A 13,299-nucleotide genomic window follows, 5' to 3' on the forward strand; every position below is an offset into this window, starting at 1 on the left:
AGCTTACTTCACAAGGCAGACATTTCTTACTTACTGCTGCCCCCTTGTGTCCAAGTAAATATTTCCCTCTGCGCACAAACAGAAAAGTTCATCATGTGGTGGGATATCATGTATAAAGGCATATAAAATAAATGACAAACTCCAAGAGACTTGATCTCTTGGCAGATTTTAAAGAATCAATTGTATAACACCACGTGTTATAGACATTAATTTATTGTAAACTTTTGGAAAGGCAGGGCTGAGAAAATACATAAACTGAACTTTGTGGCACAAAGTTGTCATTGCATGAAAATGAACAATTGAGGCCTCGTTACTGCATCTTTTGCGACGAGGAGAGCTGTAGTAACGGCCCGAAGGATCCAACCGTCCACTGCGCAGCACTCAAATGAACAAAACTGGACTAAAATCTTTGTTAAAAGGGACACAGGAAGCAACTAAGATAAACTGATGGAGCAATTTATTTGCATCAAATCTTAAAACACTGGAATATGTTCAGAAATTTGGCAGCATGCTCACACAAAATATCATAGGACATAAGCACGCGCATACACAAACATGAAAAGTAGAGTGACCCAATGTGGGAAAACATGAGAGCAGCAAAGTCTTCGTTCTCCTTTCAGACCCCACTGATGATCAGTTCTTATGTGCAAGCGTTAAGGAAAAAATTAAATACAAGTGCGCCCAGGAATTTGGCGAACTTTCAACCCTTGTGAATAATCCGAAGTTTATCCAAGTACATGAGCGGGATGTTAAACAAATACCGCTGTGATCAGATATGGCTCATTTAGATAACAAATAACCAAATAAGCAGTCTGTGTTAGATACAGTGTTTGCAGAACATACGTCACAAAGCCTGTTACACTGTGTGTGACACCAAGTCGATCATCACATCAATCAGAGAGCAACCGAAAAAAAGGTTTATGTAACATTAGTATATCATTATCATCACGACTCAGCAGCAGCTTATCCATCTTTCATTTAATATAAATATAAATATATTATCTTTACTTACTTGCACATGAGAGATTAAGCAAATTAGCAATTTGGTACAAAATAAAAAAAATTTCCCCTCAAGAGGAGAAAAACATTGTAATGAAACAGCAAAATCAGAATGTTTGATTGTACAACTCAGCGTACAATCCCCCCGAAATCGAAAACAAAATACACTTCTCTAAAGGAGCCAACGAAACTACAGGATAATGACAGATGAAAAAAAAAATTGTTTACTAAATTGTAAATAGGGTTTTGATTGGTCAAAATGGCTCCATTTGGTTCGGTGGTCGTGGGGGTGGGCTCTGCGTGCAAGTGGATCACCGTGTTTTCAGCAGCACTCTGTACATGGCGAAGCCCAGCACTGCAAACACCGAGGCCCCAACACTTGCTCTCAGCCAGAACGTGGAGCTCTTCAGGTCCGCTTGGCTTATGTGTCTGTCAATCAGAGAGGCACACCCAACAAATATAAATACAGAGGAAAAGTGAATATAAGGAAGACATGCCAGATGAAAACAGTGATGATGGAGAAGAGAAAGATGAGTGACCTCCACTTTAAAAGGCAGATTGTGCAAAATCGAATGGAAATTTGAACACAGTTTCCCTTTAAATACCATCTGTGAAGCTTTAAATCAAAGTGACAAATGGAGGTCTCAGTGGTGGCATTACTTGCACAGAAGAAAAGCTTGAAAAAATGAAGAAAACAGATGACAGAACACGACAAAAGCTTTCAAATATGGAGATGACAAAGCACAAGTCAGTAAAACTGATGGGGGGGGGTCTTGCAAGCTTTACAGTTCTGACACGGTTTGGCAAGACTATCAATGAGTTACGAGACCAGTGAAAGACAGAAACATGTGAAAAGATGAGGACACCTGAATGATAGCAGATCTAAAATACAAACACGGAGAGAACTGCTTACAGTCCTGCTTATTAAAAACCGTTACAGGAAACTATCGTGGGAGACAAAGATTCAAAAAAGTTCAGAAAGAAACACTGAAGAAAAGGTTGAGGATGGACAAAAATGTCTGTTATGAGAAAACAAAAATCAAATTAATCTAAAAGGTTCCAAAAAAACAAAACAACACTTCATCACCGCATCCATTAATGGAAGAAAAGCTTAAAAAATGTTGAATGAAGCACACACAAAGTCCAGCAAGGCTTCATGGGGTGGCTTGTATCGCATTTCTTTATATTATTTATATTTTGGTACCAATTCAGTTAATCTTTAAGCACTTTGTTTCTAGCAGCCCGTCACAAAGACACATCATTTGCAGCTATTTTCCATTTTTCTGGCAACACATGTAGAAATGAGGGGGGGATCAAGACTTTTGGACAGGACTGTATATTTGGATCATTATTTTCAACCGCAAGTCTGTACTGCGTGAGTTGTAGAGTAGAAAGAATATTAATGTACGCAGCAATGAGTTTACTGCTTCATCCTTTTCCCACAGGGTGGCATCTGCAGCAGCCTGCTGAGATGAATTAGTGCAACACCCCGATGCCACGGAGCGGTGTGATAAAGAATGGCAGAATGACAAAGAAATGATGAGAAGCAGCATGCACTGATGGCAATGACACATGGCAATTACAGAGGAAAAATAAGTTTTCAAGTGACCTTCTGAGCACGACAGCGTAGAGTTTGGCCCTGACGGTCTGCAGTAGCTCAGAGTTGAGGAAGTTCTGACACAAGCAGAACGTGCACCGGTTACAAGTGCACATGCAGCGCAGCCGGGCGTGGCTGAGGAGAAACACAGGGAGGACGCAAACACACCAACACACAGCGGGAGTTACAGACATACGTGGTTGGATAGGACACACACAAAAGAAAAAAAAGGTTAGAGTTGAAAAGGGTTAAAGAGTCCAGCGTGGTCACAAGAAAAGCCGATTCTCCTGTCAGCTATATTCAGAAAAAGAAGGAAACCAGCACAGTTGGCCCTTAAAATCACTTCAGTTTTATACAAAAAAAAACAAAGATTCAATTAACAATTTTTTTATGACTACTTTTGAACTGGGTGAACGTTCCTCTGGCTCTAGGTTAGCCTCTTTGCAGTAACTGAGTGATTTGTAAAGGGAAGCAGTTTGTGTTGACGGTGAAGTGCAGCCTCGCCGACTGTCAAGAGCGTGAGCCTCTGGGAGGGATTCACATTAAAGCTCAGCAGCAACCTCATGCGCTCACAGTGCGTGGATGCATGACTCTCTGGCATCTCACTCAGAGCAACATGTCCAGAGGCCGGGGCGTTAATGCATCTGGAGTGCATGATGTCAAATGGTGACACTCAGAAGTAACAATTTGACAGACTAAAGGCTCAGATTTATTCTGTAAACTGTTTTTGGAACATGGGAAGTTTCACCATGTGTGACATCTAATCTATAAGATATGCAAAGAAACACTTTTAGATAAGAGGCGGTGTTTGAAATGCCTAAATACATACGGGTACATGGCCATAGTGGTAAGTTTGGTGTAAATGTCTCTGTTGGGCTCTGCTGCCGTGTTGCAGGTGAAGGACTGAGGCGGCGGCATCTTGTGCCTCCTGCAGAACTCCAGAGGACTGCAGCCGTACATCTGTTTGACCTCCGGCAGGTCGGACTTCGCTGCGACCATCATAGATGGGGTCTTGCTGTCCATGAAGTATTGCTGAGCAAGAAAGACATTTTTTTTTCAAGGTGCGCAAATATGTGTCTTTTGATATTACGTCAACATTGGACCCAGTTGTACCTTGAAGACTTTGGCGCAGTATTCAAAGGAGGAAGGATTGCTGACGTCGTAGACCAGGCAGACTATGTCGCAGGCCAGGTCGGCATCAGACAGGTAGTCGAAGTCAGGAAACACTTCATGAAGCTGGAGGGGAGTGGAGAGGACGTTTAATCTCCCATAAAAAGAAAATATCTCCTTTCAATGGAATACACTGTGATGGGGGAGCAATGCTGAATTTAACACTTAGTTCCATGTGCTGTGTATCTTTATTTGCTACAATAGTTCTCTCGGCTCCTCTAAGGGACTCTCATACATCAGCTGACATGTTGTTACTTTAAAAGATGGCGGAGAATATGTGTAATCATATTTTACACACGCGCGACATCAACATTTATTGTGCCGTTTATAGCATGCTGTCAGGGACGTTAATCCGATGCAGCTGTTGAGAATATGCAGCAAAGTAAAGAACAAAAGAAGTCACAGCTATCCTGTGACAATAAAGACTGAACCATAATGAGGAGCCAAAAGAAGGTGCCCCATACGTGCTTCGCAGGGGATGGAATTGTTCTATAATCAGTGATAACACAAAATGAGTGCAGCTCAAGCCAAACTCTTTTGTGAATTAATGAGGATGTCCTGAAATCTAACACTCCAAAACTAGGTATATTCCGCAGAACTACACTAAGGACGGCCACGCAAAACACAGCAGGTGCACATGCAAAGCTTATCGTCTGTACTCATTCAAAAGTGAGCAGCGCAATGCAAATACTTCTGTCAAGCAGGGAGAAGTGCTCGCTCGACAAAAGCACTAGAGAACGTGGTAAGAAGATTACATAACCGGCCAAGTTAAGCACCTCAAAATGGGCTGGCCTTCGTGGTTTCATAGCAGACACCCCTAAATACAATGCACGGCGACAACAAGTTTGTTTTCCTCTGAAGGATCTGTACTTCATCAAATTCTATTTGGAATCTAATAATGGATACTAAATTCAGCTTCCACGTGTGAGCTTTAATATTAGCAAGTTTATGTCAATACTGAACGAACTGTGTAGGAAACAGAGAATTTTTAAACACCCCCAAACTGCAAGATCATATCATACCATGTATTCAATAATGACTAATTACTACAACTATAATTAGCAACTTGGAAGTGTTATTTAGATACTTACAAGAAGGTATTTCTCCTGGCCGTACACATAGGTCGTGCTGATGGCATAGTAGGATCTGTGCTCCTCCTTAATCGTATTTTGACGCTGGGAGGAAAGAAAAAGGTTACCCAAAAAATGCCATCCCACATTGGGCAATTGTTTTGCCGCAGAAAGAACCAAAACAGTTATTAGTCATTGTAAATAAAAAAATGATTGCTGTAATGTTCTTTTGTTGCAGTGAAGCTGAAGAAGCCTCTGACTGAAAACACAATTCATTGTTTGATCACTACGTTATGTAGAAAGTCCGAAGTGTGAGACACCCTCTCTGGGTCCGATACTCGTCCAGAGGAGTGTGTGGTCAGCTGGCTACACAGACATTTAAACCAGGAAGAACTATATTAGCCCAAAGTCTGCTAATGTTACACGTTTCTACGAGGATCAGGTGTGTTTACTTGTGCCTGGAAATGTGATCAGAGCTGCAGGTTTTTGTGGGAACATCCCATAAAGCCCGTCATTGTGGAGAAGCTCTGACTCGGTCATCCGGCCATCACAACTTCACCCTCGTCAAAGTCCTTGGAACCCAGATCCTTACACTTGCCGGCTTTTCCTGATTATAACACATCAGCTTGCCAAATATAGCTCATCTCTTGACTGGTGCCATTGTAATGAGATAACCAGAGCTAATCACTTGAACCGTCAGTGGGTTTAATGTTGTGGTTGACCATTGTATCTTCCAACTTATTCAAGGTGAGTTGGCATGAGTATCGTCATCCATCTCTGCTTACCATGAGGTTCCTGCCCAGGAAAGCTTGGAGGAAGACGCTCTTTCCACTGCCAGTGTCTCCAAAGACGTTACAACGGAAGACGCTGCGCTGGGTCTGCTTCTTCTGCAGGTCAATCTTCTTATCTCTGGTCACTGTAAAGGGGGGGGGGCAACCCACACACAGGTATCAGAGGATCATCCCACAAGGCTGCTGTACACAAAACATGCCTGCAATCATTCGACGGCAACATTCGGGAGGAGTTGTTGCTTAACTGACAGCATGGCGGTTTAGTAAAGTGGGATAATGAAAGTAAGACAGCGAGCTTTTCAAAACATATAGTTGATGTAACTTCATATAATAATAACTGTTATTGTGATGTTATGTTCAACTATTTTTTTTCAGAGATTCCAACGTAACTATAAACTTGCCTGTAATTCCTGCTGCTTGGGACTCCTGCTCGGCGATTATCGAGTAACCAAGGTAGCCTAAATACTCCAAACATCGCTGGACATCCAGATAAGTCGTCAACCTGAGCAAAAAAAAGCAAGTTGGAGGTCAAATATCAAAACTAAAATAGGCAATACACCATGGACGCCAACAAAACGTTCTTTAACTTTTTTATTCATCCTTTGAATATTGGCCCTGCCACGTCTTTGACGCCAAGTAACGCCGCATTCAATGTACCTGGGGAATAGGCTGTCACTATTCTAAATAAGATTATTATTAGTTTATTATTATTGACCCCAAGGTGGAGATAAACAACAAAAGTTTTGGGTGACAGGAAAATACGGTTGCTTGTGGTGTTTCTAGGATTTTTTTCCTAGCTGAAGGCTGAAAATACAAAAGTTCCAAGTTGCTACTGAATGCAAGCACGACCGCACAACATTTAGAGGTGAAAAGACTGAGAAACCGAATGAATAAAGTTGGTCTACTGGTTCACAGCAGCTGCTTTCTCAAAGCACAAACATGTCCGCATAAGTCTGCGTCATCAATGGATTTCCAGGAAAAGATGACTTTCTGCCAGTGTGATGGCAGTTTGAACCATGTCTTTTGTTTTTTTCATGTCAATAAAATAAGAGACATGGCCAATATCAATACCAATACCTAATTAAGTATGTTTGATCAGTTAAGTATGGAGGTTTTATTGTTGGAATCGCTTCTAATAAAATAAACAGAAGCAAAAGTATGAAAAAAATTAAATACAAACAATCCAATCAAAGGCAGTTGAACTACTCCCACTGAGAGCGTTTGGAATATGACAAATATTCAATATTATGTGACACATACTTCATATTGTACCAAGCCTGTATTGAATCTTAAATTTCACAGATTCGGTGCCATCGCAAACAGCTTCTTGTAAGATGCTATCGGCAAAGGGCTCCGCGGGCTGCTATCATTTAATTCTCCGCATGTCGGCTTCAGCGTGACGCCTACTTACGTCCACTGTGAGAGATACCCCTGGTAGGTGATCCAGCCCTGGTCATTAGTGCAAATTGTACTGTTGACATCCGGGCCCCAGGGCATGTAGGGGAAAACGTCAAACAAGTCCCTCAACTCTTCAGGTGACAAGGCACAATCACGGTCCTGTGGGCCAGAAAGGCAATCATTCTCAGTGGGGTTCGGCGGGGGTGAAAGCGAACTGAAAGAATTGCTTCTCTTGATCTCACAGAAAAAGACGTCTCTGCCCATCATTTTTGCCCCAGATAACAAGCATGATAGACTGAAGCACACGTTCACAGTTGGAGGCTAATCACTACGACAGACAGATCGTGGCGCGAGCTGTCACTTTCACTCTTTGACAATCCCTCTTAACCTGGCTGCTAAGTCTCTTGTAAATCCCACCTTGTAAATGCCAACAGGTTAAACCGCGCCTCAGCAGGGGAGCAGCGTTTGGCGGCGGGAATGTATTTTGGTTTGTATTTTGGGATCTGAGCAGCTTCCTGCAGGTGTCTCGTCAGGGCAGAGGCTAAAGTAAACACAGAAAAGCAGGCGCACGGGGTTGTACCTTGTCATGTTTGTCAAAGACGCTCTGGAGGAAGAGGTAGGCATTGTGATTGAGCTCAGTGGTGCAGTCTGGAGGAATTTTCAACCTGAAGAATGCGACATGTGAGAGGCAAAGGCTTATATCATATTACGTGTTGGGAAAATACAGTTATGAAATACAGATTTGTATTCTCAAAATGCATTTTGGAACAAGTTGGTGGTTGGAGGGATGGCTTAGACTTAGGGAGACTGACGTAGGGAAGAGATAGTCCTGATTTAACTCCAGGTCGTCATCGTATCCGAACCTCCTCAAAACTGTCCAGGTGGTTTCATGGCGACCTCGCTGAATGAACAGCGTGTGCAGGAACAGGAAGCCTAGAGGCGAACACGACAGAGACGGGAAGAATTCGACCCAGGATGGTGACATGAACCACGAAAAGGAAGTCAGCGCGCTCCATCTTACCTTTCAGAGTGAGGCCGTTGTCGCACACCCCATCAATCAAATTCTTCCTCACCACGTTTTTTACATCCTCCAACGCCTGAGGCTCTAGAGGGGTGTTGAAACACGTCCGCTGGGAGACAAAAAAAAAGCATTTCTGTTGTCAAAACTAGCAAAAAGGGAAATTGGATTTGCACCGTGAAGAGGTAACAAATGCACTTAGTTTATCTCTGGAAAGCAAAGACTGGTCTACCTGGAAGAAGTTGAGCTCATTGTCATTGAGAATTCCATCATTGTCCAGATCCGACACTTTGAAGATTCGAGTCAGAGCTTTCACACAAAGTGGCTTCATCTGAAAATGTAGGCAACCAATCAAAAGAGGACTTTTAACTTTTCAAATGTTCCATTTTAGATTGATATCAAATATGGGCATTGAAGGGATATTTGGGGGTTTTGTTTTGTGTGTGTTTGTGTGAAGTATTAGTAGTAGATGTCCACAATATAGCTTTTGCTGAAACTGCTATGAAATCTTCGCAGTTTGAGTTGTTTTAATGAGCTCTTCTGGCAGCCCGGCGCTGTGTAGCTTTTAGCTTTAGTTCGCCTGTCAGGAAAGCTTCTGATTCTCCAAACAAAGAACACTCTGACCGCTATCTGCTTCAGGTAAGACGCTGACTACTCATGAGTAATTCATACAACCCCACAAATAACTACAAAACACCCATATATCCCTTTAATGCTAAACAAGCTTGAAACGGCTGAATTAAACAAAAAGAGGTGTAGAATTCACACAACACAGTTTCCTTTGCTCTCACATCTTTTTTCTCTGGACTGTAGAGGGGACCTGTGGGATGGAGGACTGCCTTCTGGGCGTAGTAAAACAGCTCGGAGATGTTCTTCAGATTCTTTGCTGAACACTATAAACAAAAGGGAGAAGAAAAAAAAAGAACACTTACATCTACACTTTTTTTCCATTTCTAATATTGCCACGCAGTTCTGTAAAATATAGCATACAACCTAGAATATAAAGGCCTCAGCCATTTTTACGCCTGTGAGAAAATGTGGTGCTGCTTGAGAGCCGTTGTAAGTTGTTGCCAGACGGGGAATTAAGACAGGATCTGTCTGAGCAACACTTCTAGTCTGATTAGTCAGTCGAAAAACAAAACAAAAAAAACACACAGGTGATGCTCCGTTAGGAAACAGTTGAGAGCTCACAGGTGGAAAGAAACAACGGTGGGAGAGAGCCATGCACGTTTGGGACAGCAGGCCCACCGCCCTGAAGTCCTCATCCTGTTGAAAGAGAAGAAGCGAGGTGCCCCTTTCCTTTTAAGGGTCAAGGAGTGACTTTATCTCCAATAGAGAACAAGCTGTAGGGCCAAGACGAGAAACTGAGACTGGACCTTTAACCTTGTGTGTATCACATATCCTATTGTTCACACAGCAGCTCATAATAAAAAATAGAAAAAAATAGAAAATAAGCATATTTCCCAATTTGTGGACTATGATTTATGTTTGGCATCATGGAGAAGACAAAAAGTTTGAAACGGAGAAGAAAGAGCAACAATGGTCCCATTAGTGCAACCTGAAATAACAAGAGAGCTTCACATTATAATAGCTCAAAATCTGCCAGTGATTTTTTTTTTTTTTTTTTCACATCTACATGAAGGGTCTTGATTCATCCGTAGCATCGTAATCTGATCCACATGATCTCCGTCAAGTCTCTTCAGGATCTCACCAAAACAAAATAAACAGGAGAAGAGAACGATTTCCATTTGTGTTTTACGGCTGTTTTACGGCTTTTATGGCTCTTGTGATCTCTCGTTTCCGGGGCATCACATTTGTGTTTGTGCCCTCTCTGAAACAATATCCTTCCAACTACATTACACTCCAATTTGTATAAATATCCAGCCATTTAAAACAGAAGCAATGATGACGACTTGTTTGGCTCTTGCAACCAGAGGTGCAGCAGAACGGTCGCTTTCTCACCTCCACACATGTCTCTATCTCGCTGTACTGGTTCATAATGGGCAGTATGGTCTCCATGCTGCTGTGCTCCACCAGGTCAGACTTGTTGCCCACCAGGATCAGAGGAACCCTGGACGCAACAGCAACACCACACGCAGCACATTAAATGTGAACCGAACAGACAGTTTAGAAGAAACATGCTCCCCATGTTCTGAGAATCATCCCTCCCCTGTGTGTGAGAAACACTGAATTAGCATCATTTGTTTACATGTACACACCTGCTGTCCTTGTCTGTGTTCTCAGTAATGAGGGGGATCCAGTGACTGGTCACCTGTGAAGGTAAATATGCTCAAGTTGTCACCATCATGAGACAGAACTCTTCATTTCTGAGCAGCACACAGTCACCCTGACAGTCTCAGATGTTACACTCTTTAACTGACAAATAAGCAAATTAGGTGAAGGCTGGCAGTAGGTCTCTCACCTTCTCGATGGACTTCTTGTTGTTGACAGAGTAGACAATGCAGATAACATTTGCCTGTGCAAGAGATAAATACAGAGACCCGTTAAGCTTTTAACACTTTGTACCAAGGAAAGCACCCAGATTAACAAAGATTAACAAGACGCAAACATGACCAAAAAAAAAAAAAACTGCTTTTCAAACAATAATGTCCTGAATCTGTCAAACATTTGAGAAAATAATCGTTTTAAAATATGGTTACATTAGGCTTTTTCCTTCAGATCAAGCAGAAGGAAAAATAAATATGGAATCTCCTCGTAATGTGCATTTCTAAAACAAATATCGGCACAAGTCTACATACGAAGATGAGTCAGAGAGCGTTAACAGAGAGAGCTTGTACAGCTTAACAGGCTGTTGCACCTGGCTGACTGACAGGAAACTTGGTCCCAATGAGAGAGCTGTCAGTGGAAACAAGGGAAAGGACTATAAAACTCCTCCAAGTGTGGCAAAAGACGCTGGCTGTTCCCGGTCAGCTGTGTCTAAACTTGGGAGAACATACAGACAAAATGGGCAGGTTTTAAAAGCGAAACATACAGGTCGACCAAGGAAGACGTCAAACCGTCCAGGAGTCAATGTTTGGGACCAAACTATAGGAAACCACCTGAAGGAAATGGGTTTTACATCCGGAAAAGCCAAACATAAATCCTCACTGACAGCGAAACAGAAGAAACCAACGATACAGTCGACTAAAGAGAAGCAGGCGGGGACTGTGGGCGATTGGATGAAAGTGATATTAGTGATGAATCATTAATCCACACTGAGCGTGGAGATGATGCTGAAGCATTTGTTCGGTGCAGGTCGGATGAAACTTGAAAGAGAACAATCAAATTTCCACAATCATTGATGATATAGGGGCTGACGTCAGGTAGGGTCCAGGAGAGAAGGCAGTCTTTACCTCGACGGTCAACACACACGTAGACACAAATCTGAACACTTTTCTTATTCCATCGGTTTAAAGAAGGTTCGGTGACGCCGAAGTCATTGTTCAGGATGACTTTGAATCTCCCCACAGAGGAAAGAACACTCAAACCTTTCTTCGGGACAGACACATCAAGTCAATGACACGGCCAGCAAACAGTCCGGACCTCCATCCAACTGAAAATTGATGATGGAACCTAATTGATGAAGAATATTGTTTTCCCATTCAAGCTTTCACAAAAGCCAGAGGAGCTGCAACAAAGTGGCTCATGATTCCATCATTTTCCCGTCTCCTTCATCTGAAAAACACCGACTGACCTTTGAAATCTCCTGAAACAGCTGCTCGTCTGTCTGCTCTGCCTCTGTGGAGGGAACACAAGTGAAAAAGTAGAGGTGAAAAGAAAAAAACAAAAAAACAAAAAAAAACAAAAAGGAAGTGCTCCTCTTTCCAACTTTGTCAGAATCAAAAGAAGAAAAAAAACAACAACTCAGAGCACAAAACAGCTCAAAGTACCCGAATAGTCAACAATGTGTGTGGGGACTCTCTCTGGTGTGACATCTGCAGGGATCGTGATCTCCTCAGCTCGATAGGGAACCTGGGACAGACACAAGCGGCACGTGTTACTACCAACAAGTATGTAATGATACAGGCAAAACAAAGGTGTTTAAAGTCTCTATGACGTGAAAATGTATTCCTTCCTACCACATCTGGGAACTCCTCGCTGACCAGGGACATGATGAGAGATGTCTTCCCCACCTTGGCTGTGGAGGGAGGGAGATGCAGTTCAGTGACAAATGTTGTGTTAAGAGTTTAGTACAACCTGATTTACAAAGGCTTACGAAAGCAATACAATTCTCACTAGGACACAAATGTCAGATTACGGGCATTACTAAATTAACTATACGAATCTGTGACCATGATTTTTGTATGCGAGCCATTTTCCCACCATGGCTTTCAAGGACAGCGAACTTCCTGAAACACTCTCACTGATGTGATCAATGATCCGCCTACAGGAGCTACAGTCCGTCTGATACAAATAAAAGAGAGTGCCCTGAAATAAATGGTAGGCAGCATCATCATGGAGACATTTGCTCAGCATCACATGCCAAGCTGGTGTCATCTGTGCAATCCCAAGTGAACACCACAGGCTGACTCTGGAAACCAAAGCTGTGCAAACTCAGCTGTAGTTAAATAATATTTATATATTTATATATATATTATACAAAAAAAGCTAATAAAAATAAAGCTTTACTTACGCTCTCCAACAAGCAATATCCTTACGTCCTTGCGCATATTGTCCAATGTCGTCAACCAAGCCGACAAAGAGGTCTGTGGTCAACATTTATGCCCCCCGCTCTGGTGAAGGATACAGCCGGCCAGCTCACGCGGCCTGGCTCGCTCGCTAACAGCTACGTGCGCATCTCGGCTCCGGTTTCTACTGGTTCAGAGCGCGCGGAGACACCGCAGGATTTCTTTATAACCCGTCAGATATCTGGAGTAATAATTAGGTATTTCTAAAACTACTACTCCACCTGCCAGACTATAATGCTACATTGATAAAACAGCGACTCACACAAACTTGACTGTCACACCGCCGCAGCATCAGCGGGCAGCCGGGAGCGAAGCCTGTGTGCGTCCTTTCTCGTGCCTTCTGCCACGCCTCTTCCATTCAGCTGACTGGCTAAAACATAGTTTAGGAGTAAAAATGCTCGCGTAAAGAGGTAGAAAAAGTGAAACGTAATCCCCTTTGTTATTCTGCAAAATGAGAGCTTAGATAGTGACTGTTAAATGTGGAGATGGTGTTTTTTAAAACGTCTCTGTTTTCGTTGTTTGATCATCTCGAGTACATTTATGGTGCCGTTAAAATGGAAAGGAGTGA

At 42.6% G+C, this 13,299-nt stretch overlaps 1 protein-coding gene across 2 annotated transcripts; it reads right to left on the minus strand.

Annotated features, from left to right (window-relative positions):
* Positions 1–442: 442 nt before the first annotated feature.
* rhot1b (ras homolog family member T1) lies at positions 443–13,200 on the minus strand. Of its 2 annotated transcripts, XM_075462637.1 has the most exons (20): positions 12,677–13,200; positions 12,123–12,181; positions 11,934–12,015; positions 11,738–11,781; positions 10,466–10,519; positions 10,263–10,315; positions 10,006–10,114; positions 8,835–8,936; positions 8,276–8,374; positions 8,047–8,155; positions 7,838–7,958; positions 7,606–7,690; positions 7,039–7,184; positions 6,029–6,129; positions 5,622–5,752; positions 4,858–4,941; positions 3,710–3,832; positions 3,426–3,628; positions 2,609–2,731; positions 443–1,428 (listed from the first exon to the last, which is right to left on the minus strand). In XM_075462637.1, exons 1-20 carry the CDS (start codon positions 12,711–12,713, stop codon positions 1,311–1,313), a joined length of 1,983 nt encoding a protein of 660 aa, XP_075318752.1. In that variant the 5' UTR covers positions 12,714–13,200; the 3' UTR covers positions 443–1,310. The 2 variants fall into 2 exon arrangements, with proteins under 2 accessions (XP_075318752.1, XP_075318753.1); XM_075462638.1 differs by lacking the exon at positions 2,609–2,731.
* Between the last annotated feature and the right edge of the window lie 99 nt (positions 13,201–13,299).

This window comes from Odontesthes bonariensis, chromosome 4, assembly GCF_027942865.1.
Source record: "Odontesthes bonariensis isolate fOdoBon6 chromosome 4, fOdoBon6.hap1, whole genome shotgun sequence".
Classification (NCBI taxonomy): domain Eukaryota; kingdom Metazoa; phylum Chordata; class Actinopteri; order Atheriniformes; family Atherinopsidae; genus Odontesthes; species Odontesthes bonariensis.